Below are 17,206 nucleotides of genomic sequence, written 5' to 3' on the forward strand. Positions count from 1 at the left end.
AGAGACTAATTAGTGAGGACTAATGAATAGGGTGATTAAAGAAGGGATGGCTGATAGGGGTAATAAAACAGAGGTGATTAATAGGGGTAATTAATGAGGGGATGATTAAAAGGGGTGATTAATTAGAGGGTGATTAAAAGGGGTGATTAATGAGGGTGTGATTAATGGGGTAATAAATTGGGGTAATTAATGGGGTGATAAGGGGATAACTAATGAGGAAGAGTTATTAATTAGGGGATAATTAATGGGGAGAAAATGAGGGGAAATTAATGGGAGAAAAATTAATGAGGGGGGAATTAATGGGGAGAAAAATTAACCAGGGGGTAATTAACAGGGGAGGATAATTAACCAGGGGGTAACTAACGAAGGGGGGGGACAACTGCAGGAAGGGGGCAATCAGCAGGGCCCTAATTAACTATGTCCACATTACCAGACCAAGAATTACTGCAGAGTCCGGCTTAATTAAGGTAAGACGCTTAATTAAAGGCTCGCTAATGAAGAAGAGGGGGCTTAATTAGACACCCCCCCCGCCAAAAAATAAAACCCCACATTCGTTCCATTTCACCTCCTTTTATTAAAAAAACCCACCCCCAGCCCCTCCCCCCACCCCTCCCCACCCCTCCCCCACCCCAGCCCCTCCCCCACCCCCCGCAGCCCCCCCCAACCCCCCCCCCTTTTTTTTTTAATTTTTTTTTGCCGTTTTTAATTATTTATGACACAAGACATCTTACATATTTATATAAATACGGGGGGGGGGAGAGGGGTGACCCCCCCCTTTGCCCCCCCCCCCCCAGTTTTTAAGGGGGGGACCCCAAAAAAATGAGGGGGGGGCCCCCCCCTCAAAAAAAAAAAAAAAAAAATTAAAAAAAACCAAAAAACAAAAATCAGTCAGAGTCGGAAGTGGGGGGGAGCATGGGGTCGGCCAGGAGGGGGGGGGGGAAAGACGGGGCTCCTTCCTCTTCCTCTTCCTCTTCCCCTTCCGGGGGGGGGGGAGGGGGCGGGGGGGGGCGGGGCGGCGGGCGGAAAGCGGGGGGGAGGGGCGGGGGGGGGAAAGGGGGGGCTCCCCCCCCTGCCCCCCCCATGAACGCCACCATCTTGGAGAGGTCCAGCCCGCCGGGGGGGGGGGGGAGAAAGGCCTGGGGGGGGCAGAAAGGGAGGGGAGGGGTCAGTGCACCCCCAAGCCTAATTAACAGCCTTCCTAATTAATCCCCTCCCCAATTACTGCCCACCCCAATTACTCCCGCCCCTTAATTAACCCCCACCCCAATTCACACTCCCCTTAATTAACCCCCTTCCCCAATTAGCCCCCCTCCTCAATTCACCCCCCTCCCCAATTCACCCCCCCTTAATTAACCCCCTTTGCCAATTAACCCCCACCCCAATTCACCCTCCCCTTAATTAATCCCCACCCCAATTAACCCCCTTCCCAGTTCACCCCCTCCCCAATTCATCCTCCCCTTAATTAACCCCCTCCCTAATTAACCCCCTCCCAATTCACTCTTCCCCCAATTAACCCCCTCCCCAATTAACCCCCTCCCCAATTAACCCCTCCCCAATTCATTCTCCCCTTAATTAACCCCCTCCCAATTAACCCCCTCCCCAATTCATTCTCCCCTTAATTAACCCCCTCCCAATTAACCCCCTCCCCAATTCATTCTCCCCTTAATTAACCCCCTCCCCAATTAACCCCCACCCCAATTACCCCCCCAAATTCCCCCCCCATCAAAATTAAATTGAGAAAAGCCCAAAATTAACACCCCCCCCAAACTAAACAGTGGGCGGAGCCAAAACCCTCACGGGGGCGGAGCATGACCCCCCAAATTTTTTTTTGGGGGGGAGCCCTAATTTTGCCCCCCCCGGGGGGGGTAATTTTTGGGGTGCCCCCCCCCATTTTTTTACCTTCTTGCGGTGCCATTTGTGCTGCTCCCGCCGGGGCTCCACGAACTGGGGGGGGTCAAAAAAAAAAATTGGGGGTCACAAGGGGGTTAACTTTTTTTGGGGGGGGGGTTTAATTTAAGGGGGGGGCTTTTTTTTTGGGGGGTCCTCACCGGCAGGAATCGCGGCTCAAAATCGGGGTGCAGGTGGGGGTCCCCACTTTGCCGTGGGGGGGGAGACGATTTTCGGGGTCCCCCCCCGCGTCCTTAAACCTTCCAGACAGCGCAGCTCCAGCTAAAAAAAAAATGGGGGGGGCCCCAAATTTTAAATTTAAATTTTAAGGACCCCCCCCCCCCCAAAAAAAACCAACCCCCCAACTCACCTCTACTAATTTCTTGCTGTTTTTCTTATGGTGGGGGGGCTCCCGAATCGTCCCGTTGGGAACCAATCGGTGCTTCTGGAAAGTTAATTTAAGCCCCTCCTCCTGCGGGGGGGGGGTCCCCAAAAATGAGTGACCCCCCCCGAAACTCCCCCCGTCCCAAAATTTAACGAAAGGGCCCCAAAATTCCCCCCACCCCCCGAAAAAAACTTACGTCTTTAATCTGAACGGTGAATTCTTTCTCCTCGTGGCGCAGGCGGGTGTAAGGGGGGGGGTCGGCGGAGGGGGGGGGCAAAGAGGGGGGGGGCAAAGGCGGGGGGGGCGGCGGGGGAGGGGGGGGGCGCGCTTTCGGGGTACGCCGCCCCCCCCCCGAAATTTTCCGACGGCCACTCGCCCGACAGCACCGCTTGGCACACCAGGTCCAGCCGGCGGATGAGGGCACGGTCCTGTGGGGGGGCATAAAAATTTGGGGGGGGGGGGGCGTAGAAATTTAGATTGGGGGGGGCAGAGAAATTTGGGGGACCCCCCTCTAAATTTTTGGGGGGGTTTTGGGTGCTTTAGGGGTCCCTTGAAATGTGGGGGGTCTCTAAAGTGGGTGCCCCCCCTCCAGTCCTGTTTTGGCACCTAGATTTTGGGGGGGGCATAAAATTTGGGGGGGGCATAAAAATTTAGATTGGGGGGGCAGAAGAATTTGGGGGACCCCTCTCTAAATTTTGGGGGGGTTGGGTGTTTTAGGGTCCCCCAAAATAGGGGGGTCATCTAAAATGGGTGCCCCCCCTCCAGTCCTGTTTTAGCACCTAGATTTTGGGAAGGGGCCTAAAAATTTGGGGGGGGGGGAGAGAAATTTGGGAGGGGGCAGAGGAATTTGGGGGACCCCCCTCTAAATTTTTGGGGGGGTTTTGGGTGCTTTAGGGGTCCCCCGAAATGAGGGGGGGTCTCTAAAGTAGGTGCTCCCCCCCTCCAGTCCTACTTTGAGGGGGGGGCCCTAAAAACTTGGGGGGGGGGGCAGAGGAATTTGGGGGGGGCAGAGGAAATTTGGGGGACCCCTCTCTAATTTTTGGGGGGGTTTTGGGTGCTTTAGGGGTCCCCCAAAATGGGGGGGGTCTCTAAAGTGGGTGCCCCCCCCTTCAGTCCTGTTTTGGCACCTAGATTTTGGGGGGGGGGCATAAAAATTTGGGGGGGGGGATAAAAATTTAGATGGGGGGGGCAGAGGAATTTGGGGGACCCCCCCTCTAAATTTTTGGGGGGTTTTGGGTGCTTTAGGGGTCCCCAAAAATGAGGGGGGGGTCCCCTAAAGTGGGTGCCCCCCCCCAAGGTTTGAGCTCACCTTGGGCCACTCGTGGAGGTTGCGGGGGGCCGGGGGGGGCCCCGGGGGGGGGTCCCGGGGGGGGCCCCCCCTCGCCGGAAGGGGGGGGCAACTCTTCTTCCTCCTCCTCTTCTTCTTCCTCTTCCTCCTCCTCTTCCTCTTCCTCCTCCTCTTCTTCCTCCTCCGCCCCGCAGGAAGGTTCTGCACCTGGAAAAGGGGGGGGGGGGGGGTTAGGGGGGGATTCTGGCCCCCCCTCCCCCCCCCGGAAGGACCCTGGGGGGGTCCCCAAAAATTTGGGGGGGACCCCAAAAGAATTGGGGGGGTCCCAGAAGGATTTTGTGGTGTCCTAGAAGGATTTTGGGGGGTCCCCCCCAGATTTTGGGGTCCCCCCCAGGATTTGGAGGTCCTACAAGGATTTTGGGGGGGGTCCCAGCAGCATTTTGGGGTCCCCCTGAATTTTGGGGGGGTCCCACCCAGATTTTGGGGGTCTCCCACCAGGATTTTGGGGTCCCGCCACAATTTTGGGGGTCTCCTACCATGATTTTGGGGGCATCTCTCAAGATTTTGGGGGGGTCCACCACGATTTTGAGGTCCCACCACAATTTTGGGGGAGTCCACCAAAATTTCGGGGTCCCACCAGGATTTTTTGGGGGTTCCCCACGATTTTGGGGGTCTCCCACCACAATTTCTGGTTCCCACTAGGATTTTGGGGGTCTCCCACCAGGATTTTGAGGCCCCACCACAATTTTGGGGGGTACACCAAAATTTTGGGCTCCCACCAGGATTTTTTGGGGGTTCCCCACGATTTCGGGGGTCTCCCACCAGGATTTGAGGTCCAACCACGATTTTGGGGGGGTCCACCAAGATTTTGGGGGTCTCCCACCACAATTCTGGGATCCCACCAAGATTTTGGGGGCGTTCCACCACGATTTTGAGGTCCCATGAGGATTTTTGGGGGGTTCCCCATGATTTTGGGGGTCTCCCACCAGGATTTTGGCAGGGGGGCCACCAAAATTTCACAGTCCCACCAGGATTTTTTGGGGGTTCCCCACAATTTTGGGGTCCCACCAGGATTTTGGGGGTGGCCCACCAGGATTTTGGGGGTCTCCCACCAGGATTTTGGGGGGGTTCCACCATGATTTTTAGGTCCCACCACGATTTTTGGGGGGTCCCCACGATTTTTGGGGGGCATCCCCCAAGGATTTTAGGGTATCCCCCCCCCCTCACCCCTCTCCTCATCGCTGTCCTCCTCGCAGGATGACGACTCGGAAGCCGACGCCGACATTTTCTCCAGCTCCGAATCCTCGTCCTCGGCGGGCGCCGGCGGCCGATGACCGACGACGTTTTGGGGGGGCTGCGGCGGCGGAGGCAGCGGGGGCGGCGGCGGGGTCCCCCCCCCGACCTCGGCTTGAGCCCGGAGATACCTCCACCTCGCCGCCGCGAAGGAAAAATCGGGATCTCCCAAGATGGCCGTTTCGGGATGCGCCAAACCGTGCCGCGCCGCTCCCCGGAGGAGTTCGCCGTCGTGGTGACCTCGTTCCCACCACGGGGGTAAGTCGGGGCCGGGGGGGGGACAGAGCGCCAGGCGGGCGGGGAGGAGGGGGTGACGGAGGACCTGCTCGCGGAGAAGACGGAGGAGGGACAACCGGCGAAGACCTCGAGAAGCTCGAACGGCCGAGACGGGCGAAACGGGGATGGAAGGATCGGGAGGTTCTGGAGAAGATGGGGAAGAAAGCCGTCGTTGGGTTGGTCAAGACCATCGTTGGGTTGGCCAAGACCATCGTTGGGTTGGCCAACGGCACCCTTGGGTTGGCCAAGACCATCGGTGGGTTGGCCAAGACCATCGGTGGGTTGGCCAACAGCACCTTGGGTTGGCCAACGGCACCCTTGGGTTGGCCAAGACCATCGTTGGGTCGGTCAAGACCACTGTTAGGTTGGCCAATGGTACCCTTGGGTTGGCCAAGACCATCGGTGGGTTGGCCAACAGCACCTTGGGTTGGCCAACGGCACCCTTGGGTTGGCCAAGACCATCGTTGGGTCGGTCAAGACCACTGTTAGGTTGGCCAATGGTACCCTTGGGTTGGCCAAGACCATCGGTGGGTTGGCCAAGACCATCGGTGGGTTGGCCAAGACCATCGGTGGGTTGGCCAACGGCACCCTTGGGTTTGTCAAGACCATCGCTGGGTCGGTCAAGACCACCGTTGGGTTGGCCAATGGTACCCTTGGGTTGGCCAAGACCATCGTTGGGTTGGCCAGCGGCACCCTTGGGTTGGCCAACGGCACCCTTGGGTTGGCCAAGACCATCGTTGGGTTGGCCAACGGCACCCTTGGGTTTGTCAAGACCATCGCTGGGTCGGTCAAGACCACCGTTGGGTTGGCCAATGGTACCCTTGGGTTGGCCAAGACCATCGTTGGGTTGGCCAGCGGCACCCTTGGGTTGGCCAACGGCACCCTTGGGTTGGCCAAGACCATCGTTGGGTTGGCCAACGGCACCCTTGGGTTGGCCAAGACCATCGCTGGGTCGGTCAAGACCACCGTTAGGTTGGCCAATGGTACCCTTGGGTTGGCCAAGACCATCGTTGGGTTGGCCAACGGCACCCTTGGGTTGGTCAAGACCACCGTTAGGTTGGCCAACGGCACCCTTGGGTTGGCCAAGACCATCGTTGGGTTGGCCAACGGCACCCTTGGGTTTGTCAAGACCATCGCTGGGTCGGTCAAGACCACCGTTGGGTTGGCCAATGGTACCCTTGGGTTGGCCAAGACCATCGTTGGGTTGGCCAGCGGCACCCTTGGGTTGGTCAAGAACATCCCTGGGTTGGCCAAGAACATCCCTGGGTTGGCCAACGGCACCCTTGGGTTACTCAGTGCTGTTGGGTTAGCCAATGTCACCGGTGGGGTGGCCAATGTCATCGTTGAGTTAGTCAATGTCCCCCTTGGGTTGGCCAAGACAACCGTTGGGTTGCTCAAAGCCGTTGGGTTCCTCAGCGTCACCCTTGGTTTTGTCAATGCCATTGTTGGGTTGGTCAACGTCCCCCTCGAGTGGTGCCGACCAGCCAAAGTCTAACGGCCCCGTGGGGAGGTGCCCAACCCAAGAGGGAGCCCCAAACCCTGCAGAGATGTCCCCAACCCCATGGAGAATGTCCCCAAACCCACTGAAAGCTCCCTATCTCCATGGGGATGTCCCCAACCCCACAAGGACATCCTCAACCCCATGGAGAACGTCCCCAAACCCACTGGGAGCTCCTCAACCCCAAGGAGATGTCCCCAACCCCACGGAGAACGTCCCCAACCCCATGGAGAATGTCCCCAATCCCATTGGGAGCTCCTCAACCCCACAGAGATGTCCCCAAGCCCACGGAGAACGTCCTCAAACCCACTGGGAGCTCCTCAACCCCACGGAGAATGTCCCCAAACCCATTGGGAGCTCCTCAACCCCATGGAGATGTCCCCAACCCCACAGAGAACGTCCCCAACCCCATGGATATGTCCCCAATCCCACGGAGAATGTCCCCAACCCCAGGGAGATCGTCCCCAATCCCATTGGGAGCTCCTCAACCCCACGGAGAACGTCCCCAATCCCACGGAGAACGTCCCCAACCCCATGGACAGTGTCCTCAAACCCATTGGGTGCTCCTCAACCCCACGGACAATGTCCCCAACCCCACTGGGAGCTCCTCAACTCCATGCAGATGTCCCCAACCCCACGGAGAACGTCCCCAACCCCACTGGGAGCTCCTTAACCCCATGGAGATATCCCCAATCCCACGGAGATGTCCCCAATCCCAGGGAGAACGTCCCCAACCCCAGCGAAAACGTCCCCAACCCCAGCGAAAACGTCCCCAATCCCACGGAGAACGTCCCCAATCCCGTGGACAATGTCCCCAGTCCCATCGGGAATGTCCCCAACTCTATGGAGAACGTCCCCAACCCCACCACGGAGAACGACCCCAATCCCATCGGGAATGTCCTCAACTCCACGGAGAACGTCCCCAACCCCACCACAGAGAACGACCCCAACCCCACCACGGAGAACGACCCCAATCCCATCGGGAATGTCCCCAACTCCACGGAGAACGTCCCCAACCCCACCACGGAGAACGACCCCAATCCCATCGGGAATGTCCCCAACTCCACGGAGAACGTCCCCAACTCTATGGAGAACATCCCCAACCCCACCACGGAGAACGTCCCCAACTCCACGGAGAACGACCCCAACCCCACCACGGAGAACGACCCCAACCCCACCACGGAGAACGACCCCAACCCCATCGGGAATGTCCCCAACCCCACCGAGAACGTCCCCAACCCCACCGAGAACGTCCCCAACCCCACCACGGAGAACGACCCCAATCCCATCGGGAATGTCCCCAACTCCACGGAGAACGTCCCCAACTCTATGGAGAACATCCCCAACCCCACCACGGAGAACGTCCCCAACCCCACCACGGAGAACGACCCCAATCCCATCGGGAATGTCCCCAACTCCACGGAGAACGTCCCCAACCCCACCACGGAGAACGACCCCAATCCCACCACGGAGAACGACCCCAATCCCATCGGGAATGTCCCCAACTCCACGGAGAACGTCCCCAACTCTATGGAGAACATCCCCAACCCCACCACGGAGAACGTCCCCAACTCCACGGAGAACGTCCCCAACCCCACCACGGAGAACGTCCCCGATCCCACGGAGAACGTCCCCAACCCCACTGGAAGCTCCCTGTCTCCATTGGGAGCCCCCACCCTATCTCGGGGTGTGTCCCCCCCCCGAATTATCAGGGTGCCCCCCCCATACCATCTCCGGGGGCGGGCGGCAGGCGGCAAACCTGCCGGCACATGGCGACGAAACCGTGGAAGAATTTGGTGAGGTTCTCGTCCGTCTTCTTCTCCAACCTGGCCAAGGTCCGGAACCGACCCCAACGGAAACGACCTCCCTCCGGATCAAATTCCACCCCAAAACTCGAAGCCACTCGGTAAAAATCCGCTTGTTCCCGACGGGTCCACCTGCACCCCGAAAAAAAAATTCCAGTTAGGGGGTGCTGGCACCCCAAAAATACCAGTTAGGGCACCCAGCACCCCAAAATTCCTTGGGTGACATCCCCGAATCCCAAAATTCTGGATGTTGTGTTCTGGCAGCTCAAGGATCCAGGGATGGGGGTTCCAGCACCCCAAAAATACCAGTTATGGGGTCCCTGTACCCCAAAAATACCAGTTAGGGCACCCAGCACCACAAAAATACCAGTTAGGGCGCCCAGCAACCCAAAATTCCTTGGGTGACGTCCCCAAATCCCAAAATCCTGGATGTCGTGTTCCGGCAGCTCAAGGATCGAGGGATGGGGGTCCTGCTTCCCAAAAATACCAGTTAGGGGGTCCCTGTACCCCAAAAATACCAGTTAGGGGGCCCAGCACCCCAAAAATACCAGTTAGGGTGCCCAGCACCCCAAAATTCTTGGGTGACATCCCCGAATCCCAAAATCCTCGATGTCGTGTTCCGGCAGCTCAAGGATCGAGGGATGGGGGTCCTGCTTCCCAAAAATACCAGTTATGGGGTCTCTGCACCCCAAAAATACGAATTATGGAGTCCCTGTACCCCAAAAATACCAGTTAGGGGGTCCCTGTACCCCAAAAATACCAGTTAGGGTGCCCAGCACCCCAAAATTCTTGGGTGACATCCCCGAATCCCCAAATCCTCGATGTCGTGTTCCGGCAGCTCAAGGATCCAGGGATGGGGGTCCTGCTTCCCAAAAATACCAGTTATGGGGTCTCTGCACCCCAAAAATGCCAGTTATGGAGTCCCTGTACTCCAAAAATACCAGTTAGGGGGTCGCTGTACCCCAAAAATACCAGTTAGGGCACCCAGCACCCCAAAATTCCTCGGGTGACATCCCCGAATCCCAAAATCCTGGATGTCGTGTTCCGGCAGCTCAAGGATCCAGGGATGGGGGTTCCAGCACCCCAAAAATACCAGTTATGGGGTCTCTGCACCCCAAAAATACCAGTTAGGGGGTCCCTGTACCCCAAAATTCCTTGGGTGACATCCCCGAATCCCAAAACTCTGGATGTTGTGTTCCGGCAGCTGAAGGATCGAGGGATGGGGGTTCCAGCACCCCAAAAATACCAGTTAGGGGGTCCCTGTACCCCAAAAATACCAGTTAGGGTGCCCAGCACCCCAAAATTCTTGGGTGACATCCCTGAATCCCAAAATCCTGGATGTCGTGTTCCGGCAGCTCAAGGATCGAGGGATGCGGGTCCTGCTCCCCAAAAATATGTCGTCCCAGCACCCCAAAATTCCTTGGGTGACGTCCCTGAGTCCCAAAATCCTGGACATGGCGTTCCTGCAGCTCAAGAATCTACAGATGGGGGTCCTGCCCCCCAAAAATACCAGTTATGAGGGTGTCTGCACCCCAAAAACACCAGTTATGGGGGCCCAGCACCCCAAAATTCTGCGCATGGGGTTCCTGCACCCCCAAAAAATTGGGAACTGGGTTCCTGCACCCCAAAACTCCCTCCATGGGCTCCTGGCACCCCAAAACTCACCTGCAGTGTCTCACAGCACCCCAAAACCTCCCCACACAGGCTCCTCGCCCCCCCCAAAACTCACCTATATGGGCTCCTGGCACCCCAGTAATGTCTCACAGCACCCCAAAACCTCCCCGCATGGGCTCCAGGCACCCCAAAACTCACCTGTATGTAATCACAGCACCCCAAAACTGCCCCCATGGGTGCCCGGCACCCCAAAACCTCCCAATACGGGCTCCCTGCACCCCAAAACTCACCTGTACGGAACCACAGCACCCCAAAACTTTCCCACACGGGCTCCTGGCCCCCCCAAAACTCACCTCTATGGAATCACAGCACCCCAAAACTCCCCCGCATGGACTCCTGTCACCCCAATATTCACCTGTAATGTCTCACAGCACCCCAAAACATCCCTGTATGGAACCACAGCACCTGAAAACCTCCCTGAATGGGCTCCTGCCCCCCCCCAAACTCACCTATACGGAATCACAGCACCCCAAAACTCCCCCGTGTGGACTCCTGGCACCCCAAAACTCACCTGTAGTGTCTCACAACACCCAAAAACCTCCCCACACGGGCTCCTGGCACCCCAAAACTCACCTGTACGGAATCACAACGCTCCAAAATCGCCCCCATGGGCTCCTGGCTCCCCCAAAACTCCCCCATGTGGACTCCTGGCACCCCAAAACTCACCTGCAGTGTCTCACAGCACCCCAAAACCTCTGTACACAGGCTCCTGGCACCCCAAAACTCCCCTGTAGTGTCTCACAGCACCCCAAAACTGCCCTGCACGGGCTCCTAGCACCCCAAAACTCACCTGCAGTGTCTCACAGCACCCCAAAACCTCCCTGAATAGGCTCCTGGCACCCCAAAACTCACCTGTACGGAATCACAGCACCCCAAAACTCCCCCGTGTGGAGTCCTGGCACCCCAAAACTCACCTGTAGTGTCTCACAGCACCCTAAAACCTCCCTGAATGGACTCCTGGCACCCCAAAACTCACCTGCATGGAATCACAGCACCCCAAAACTCCCCCGCGTGGACTCCTGGCACCCCAAAACTCACCTGCAGTGTCTCACAGCACCCCAAAACCTCTGTACACAGGCTCCTGGCACCCCAAAACTCACCTGTACGGAATCACAACGCTCCAAAATCGCCCCCATGGGCTCCTGGCACCCCCAAAACTCCCCCATGTGGACTCCTGGCACCCCAAAACTCACCTGCAGTGTCTCACAGCACCCCAAAACCTCTGTACACAGGCTCCTGGCACCCCAAAACTCCCCTGTAGTGTCTCACAGCACCCCAAAACTGCCCTGCACGGGCTCCTGGCACCCCAAAACTCACCTGCAGTGTCTCACAGCACCCCAAAACCTCCCTGAATAGGCTCCTGGCACCCCAAAACTCACCTGTACGGAATCACAGCACCCCAAAACTCCCCCGCATGGACTCCTGGCACCCCAGTAATGTCTCACAGCACCCCAAAACCTCTGTACACAGGCTCCTGGCACCCCCAAACTCCCCTGTAGTGTCTCACAGCACCCCAAAACTCCCCCGTGTGGACTCCTGGCACCCCAAAACTCACCTGCAGTGTCTCACAGCACCCCAAAACCTCCCTGAATGGACTCCTGGCACCCCAAAACTCACCTGTACGGAATCACAGCACCCCAAAACTCCCCCGTGTGGACTCCTGGCACCCCAAAACTCACCTGTAGTGTCTCACAGCACCCTAAAACCTCCCTGAATGGACTCCTGGCACCCCAAAACTCACCTGCATGGAATCACAGCACCCCAAAACTCCCCCGCGTGGACTCCTGGCACCCCAAAACTCACCTGCAGTGTCTCACAGCACCCCAAAACCTCTGTACACAGGCTCCTGGCACCCCAAAACTCCCCTGTAGTGTCTCACAGCACCCCAAAACTGCCCTGCACGGGCTCCTGGCACCCCAAAACTCACCTGCAGTGTCTCACAGCACCCCAAAACCTCCCTGAATAGGCTCCTGGCACCCCAAAACTCACCTGTACGGAATCACAGCACCCCAAAACTCCCCCGCATGGACTCCTGGCACCCCAGTAATGTCTCACAGCACCCCAAAACCTCTGTACACAGGCTCCTGGCACCCCCAAACTCACCTGTAGTGTCTCACAGCACCCCAAAACTCCCCCGTGTGGACTCCTGGCACCCCAAAACTCACCTGCAGTGTCTCACAGCACCCCAAAACCTCCCTGAATGGACTCCTGGCACCCCAAAACTCACCTGTATGGAATCACAGCACCCCAAAACCTCCCTGCATGGGCTCCCTGCACCCCAAAACTCACCTGTAGTGTCTCACAGCACCCTAAAACCTCCCTGCATGGGCTCCTGGCACCCCAAAACTCACCTGTAGTGTCTCACAGCCCCCCAACCCCCCCCTACACAGGCTCCTAGCCCCCCATAAGGACTCCCGCCCCCCCCAAAACCCCCCCTCACCCCTTTACCTCTGCTGTTTCTCTCTCCTGGCCATCTCCTTCAGCTTGCAGGCGGCTTCGCAGCGCCGCCGACGCCGATCCCCCCGTTCGGCCGCTTCCACCCGGAGCTGTTCCCGTTGGTAGGAACGTTGGCAGGCGGTGATCAGCCGGCGTAAACGAGCCGTCAGCACTGAACCCGGCGGCCAGAAAGGTTGGCCCGGCTGGGGGGGTTGGCCTAGGAAAAGGGGGGTCAGGGGGAGAAAAAGGGGTTCAGGGGGGGACCCCAAGGGGTCCTATGGATCTCCTTGGGGTCCTATAGGGTGTAGGAGTGAGCCATCCTATAGGTTTGGGGGTCCTTATGGGGTTTGGGGGGGTCCCTATGGCCTCTTATACGTCTCCTTGGGGTCCCATAGGGTGTAGGAGCGAGATATTCTATAGGGATGGGTGTCCCCATGGGGTTTGGGGGAGTCCCTATGGGGTTGGGTGGTCCCTATGGGGTCTTATGGGTCTCCTTGGGGTCCCATGGGGTGTAGGGGCGAGATATCCTATACGGATGGGGATCCCTATGGGGTTTGGGGGGATCCCCATGGGGTCTTATGGGTCTCCTTGGGGTCCCATGGGGTGTAGGGGCGAGATATCCTATAGGGATGGGGATCCCTATGGGGTTTGGGGGGATCCCCATGGGGTCTTATGGGTCTCCTCGGGGTCCTATGGATCTCCTTGAGGGCCTATAGGGTGTAGGAGTGAGCCATCCTATAGGTTTGGGGGTCCCTATAGGGTTTGGGGGGGCCCCATGGGGTCTTATGGGTCTCCTTGGGGTGCCATAGGGTGTAGGAGCGAGATATCCTATAGGGATGGGGGTCCCTATGGGGTTTGGGGGGGGGCCCATGGGGTTCTACAGGTCTCCCTGGGGCTCTATGGATCTCCTTGGCATGCCATGGAGTGTAGGAGTGAGATATCCTATAGGGATGGGGGTTCCTATGGGGTTGGGGGGGTCCCTATGGGGTCTTATGGGTCTCCTTGGGGTCCCATAGAGTGTAAGAGTGAGATATCCTATAGGGATGTGGGTTCCTATAGGGTTAAGGGGGTCCCTGTGGGGTTGGGGGGGGTCCAAGGGGTCCTATGGATCTGCTTGGGGTCCTATGGGGTGTGGGGGTAAGATATCCTATAGGGATGGGGATTCCTATAGGGTTTGGGGGGGTCCCAAGGGGTCCTGTAGGTCTCCCTGGCATCCCATCGGGATATAAGGACGAGTTATCCTATAGCTCTGGGGGTCCCTCTGGGTCAGGGCCAGCCCTATAGGGTTCCCCAGGGTATCCTATAGATCTGGGGGTCCCTATGGGACGGCAGGGTCAGGGCCAGCCCTATAGGGGATGTGGGGCAGAGGGACCCTATAGGACAGAGGCACCCTATAGGGCAGAAGCATTCTATAGGGCAGAGGGACCCTATAGAGCTGGCCCACCCCCATTACCTTCATCCCCGTCCACCACCGAGATCTCCTCGTCCAGCAGCATCAGGGGGTCGGTCTAATTGGGAGGGGGGGGGTAAAGAAATCAGGGTCGTCCCCCCCAAATTTTGGGGGTGCAGATTTAGGGGGGGGGGGGCAGATTTAGGGGGGGGAGAGCCCCCCCAGATACCTCATCGTCCACCTCCTTCGCCGTCCCTGCGAGGGGCTTGTATTCGGGGTCTTCGCAGTCTTTATCGAAATCCACGCTGCCAGGGGGGCACAAGGATGATGGGGGGGGTCCCCAAAAATAAAGACCCTGACACGCCCCAAAAACACCTTTCTGGCCCCCCAAAATCCACCCCCCCCCCCTTTGGGTGCCTCAGCTCTTGAAGAGATTGAACTCATCCCAGCCCACAGCTGGTCAGTATTAGCATGGCGTGGTCATCATCGGCACCCCCAAAATTAGGAGGGGGGGTCCCCAAAAGTGTGTAGTGGGGGGGATTGTCCCTAAAATGGGGTGAAGGGATGTGGGTAACCCCAAAGTGGGGCTGGGGAGGGGAAAGGGGGACCCCAAAGAGGGGTTGGGGCACCCCAAAGAGATTCTGGGGCACCCCAAACCACCCCAAAGAGGGGCTGGGGCACCCCAAGACACCCCATAGTGGGGTCAGGGCACCCCAAATCGATTCTGGGGCACCCCAAAGAGGGGCTGGGGCACCCCAAAGCTCCCCAGAGAGGGGCTGGGGCACCCTAAAGACAGGTTGGGGCACCTCAAAGCCCCCCAAAGAGGGGCTGGGGCACCCCAAGACACCCCCAAAGAGGGACTGGGGCACCCCAAAGAGATTCCAGGGCACCCTAAACCACCCCAAAGAGGAGCTGGGGCACCCCAAAGCCCCCCAGAGAGGGGCTGGGGCACCCCAAAGTGGGACTGGAGCACCCCAAGACACCCCTGAAAGGGGCTGGAGCACCCCAAAGAGGGGCTGGGGCACCCCAAAGCCCCCCATAGTAGGGTCAGGGCACCCCAAAGAGGAGCTGGAGCACCCCGAAGAGATTCCAGGGTACCCCAAAGAGGAGCTGGGACACCCCAAGACACCCCCAAAAGGGGCTGGAGCACCCCAAAGAGGGGCTGGGGCACCCCAAAGCCCCCCATAGTGGGGTCAAGGCACCCCAAAGAGGAGCTGGGCCACCCCAAACCACTGCAACAAGGAGCTGGGGCACCCCAAAGCTCCCTGGAGAGGGGCTGGAAGACCCCAAAGCCCCCAAATAGGGGCTGGGGCACCCCAAAGCCCCCCAGAGAGGGGCTGGGGCACCCCAAATTTGTGGGGAGGGTCCCCCCAAACTCACCCTTCCCCGACGTCCAAGCGCTGCTCGGCAGCGATAGCCTTCTCGTCGGGGCGGCCGGCTTTCTCCAAGAAGCAGAGAGCGGGGTCGGCGCGCATGGTGTTGTATTTCTCATAGCCTGTTCTCCCCCACCAAAAAAAATAAAAAAAGGGGGGGACGATGACACTGTTACAAACCCAATTCTGCTGGGTTTCACCCCAAAATGGGCTCCCCAGCCCTGCAACGTACCGTGTTTGAAGACCCCGATGAGGAGGGATTTGTCGGCTTCGGCGTCCCACCAAGTGGTCGGTACCTCCAGCTGCTCCACCAGCGGGAACCAGATGTCGATCTCGCTGGGGATGGGGGGGGGAAATGGGGTGATTGGGGTGGTCAGGGGTACCCCAAAGTGGGACTGGAGCATCCCAAATCACCCCAAAGTGGGACTGGAGCATCCCAAATCACCCCAAAGTGGGACTGGAGCATCCCAAAGAGGGTCTGGAGCACCTCAAACCACACCAAAGTGGAGCCAGAACACGCCAAAGAAGTTCTGGAGCACCTCAAACCACCCCAAAGCGGGGCTGGACAGCCCGAAACCACCCCAAAGTCAGGCTGGAGCACCCCAAGACACCCCTAAGAGGGTCTGGAGCACCTGCAACCACCCCAGAAAGGGTCTGGAGCACCCCAAAGTGGGGCTGGGGCACCCCAGGACACCCTCAAAAAGGGCTGGAGCACCACAGAGAGGGTCTGGAGCACCTCAAACCAGCTCATGGTAGAGCTGGAGCACCTCAAACCACCCCAAAGAGGGTCTGGAGCACCTCAAAGTGGGGCTGGAGCACCCCAAGACACCGCTAAGAGGATGTGGAGCACTGGCAACCACCCCAGAAAGGGTCTGGAGCACCCCGAAGTGGGGCTGGGGCACCCCAGGACACCCTCAAGAGCATCTGGGGCACCCCAGAGAAGGTCTGGAGCACCTCAAACCAGCACATGGTGGAGCTGGAGCACCCCAAAGGGGATCTGGAGCACCTCAAACCACCCCAAGGTGGGGCTGGAGCACCCCAAGAGGGGTTGAAGCACCTCCAAACACCCCAGAAAGGGGTCTGGAGCACCTCAAACCAGCTCATGGTGGAGCTGGCGCACCCCAAACCACCCCAAAGAGGGTCTGGAGCACCTCAAACCACCCCAAAGTGGGGCCGGAGCACCCCAAAGAGACCCTGGAGCACCTCAAAGAAAGTCCCATGGACTCACCTGGCCATTGCCCCTGCCAGCACCTTCTCCGCCTGGTCCCCGATCACCTCCTGCCGCAGGTAGTAGAGCATCCGCACCCTCAGCAGAACCCTGGGAGATGGCGGGATGGGACGGTCAACAGAAAAACCCCAAAAAACCACGGAAAAGGGGACAAAGGGGACCTTCCAAGACCTCAACCTACTTGTTGCATTGGTGCTTGAGGTGCTTCTTGTAGCTCTCGTCTTGGAAGAGGGTATCGGGATTGTATTTGCGGATCCACTCGGCTTTGTGGACGTCAAAGGTGCTTTGGGACTTGACCTTCTTCCCCTTACGACCTCGAGGAACCGGGATGGAAAGACCTGGAGAAACGGGGTGGAAGAAGGAGAAAGACGTCAAGGTGGGACCTCAAGAGGTCCCCGGTTGTCCCGAAGCTCCTGTAGACCCTCACCCGAGTGGTTTTGGAGCTCCTTGGCCTTGCCGTTTTCGGTGGGGCTGATGAGATCCCAAATGAAGCCTTTGATGTTCTCGTCACCGCGGTAATGCAGGAGACAGTAGACCAAGATGGCCCGGCAGATGGTCTCCACGTCTCGCTCCGAAAGACGGCGTTTGAACCTCCCGTGGGACAGGATCTCCCGCCATCGACCCCAGCTGGCGGGGGAAGATGGGGTCAGTGGCCGGGGAGGTTCTCGGCTGG

The 17,206-nt window shown here is 58.5% G+C and overlaps 1 protein-coding gene and 1 non-coding gene across 2 annotated transcripts in view; both read right to left on the reverse strand.

Annotated features, from left to right (window-relative positions):
* Window positions 1–665: 665 nt before the first annotated feature.
* The window catches only part of CHD8 (chromodomain helicase DNA binding protein 8), a 28,582-nt gene continuing 12,041 nt past the window's right edge, over window positions 666–17,206 (reverse strand). The window contains 16 exon segments of the mRNA XM_069774305.1: window positions 666–1,136; window positions 1,900–1,944; window positions 2,049–2,169; window positions 2,258–2,359; window positions 2,469–2,700; window positions 3,582–3,767; window positions 4,788–5,273; window positions 8,356–8,564; window positions 12,555–12,759; window positions 13,996–14,050; window positions 14,162–14,237; window positions 15,313–15,427; window positions 15,538–15,641; window positions 16,534–16,623; window positions 16,715–16,871; window positions 16,961–17,160. Coding sequence (XP_069630406.1) covers window positions 2,341–2,359; window positions 2,469–2,700; window positions 3,582–3,767; window positions 4,788–5,273; window positions 8,356–8,564; window positions 12,555–12,759; window positions 13,996–14,050; window positions 14,162–14,237; window positions 15,313–15,427; window positions 15,538–15,641; window positions 16,534–16,623; window positions 16,715–16,871; window positions 16,961–17,160 — 2,134 coding nt within the window. The 3' untranslated portion in view covers window positions 666–1,136; window positions 1,900–1,944; window positions 2,049–2,169; window positions 2,258–2,340.
* LOC138682915 (small nucleolar RNA U6-53/MBII-28) lies at window positions 14,346–14,424 on the reverse strand. The gene has a single exon (XR_011322788.1). It is a non-coding gene; the product is annotated as a small nucleolar RNA U6-53/MBII-28 (small nucleolar RNA).

Source organism: Haliaeetus albicilla, chromosome 29 (assembly GCF_947461875.1).
Source record: "Haliaeetus albicilla chromosome 29, bHalAlb1.1, whole genome shotgun sequence".
NCBI lineage: Eukaryota > Metazoa > Chordata > Aves > Accipitriformes > Accipitridae > Haliaeetus > Haliaeetus albicilla.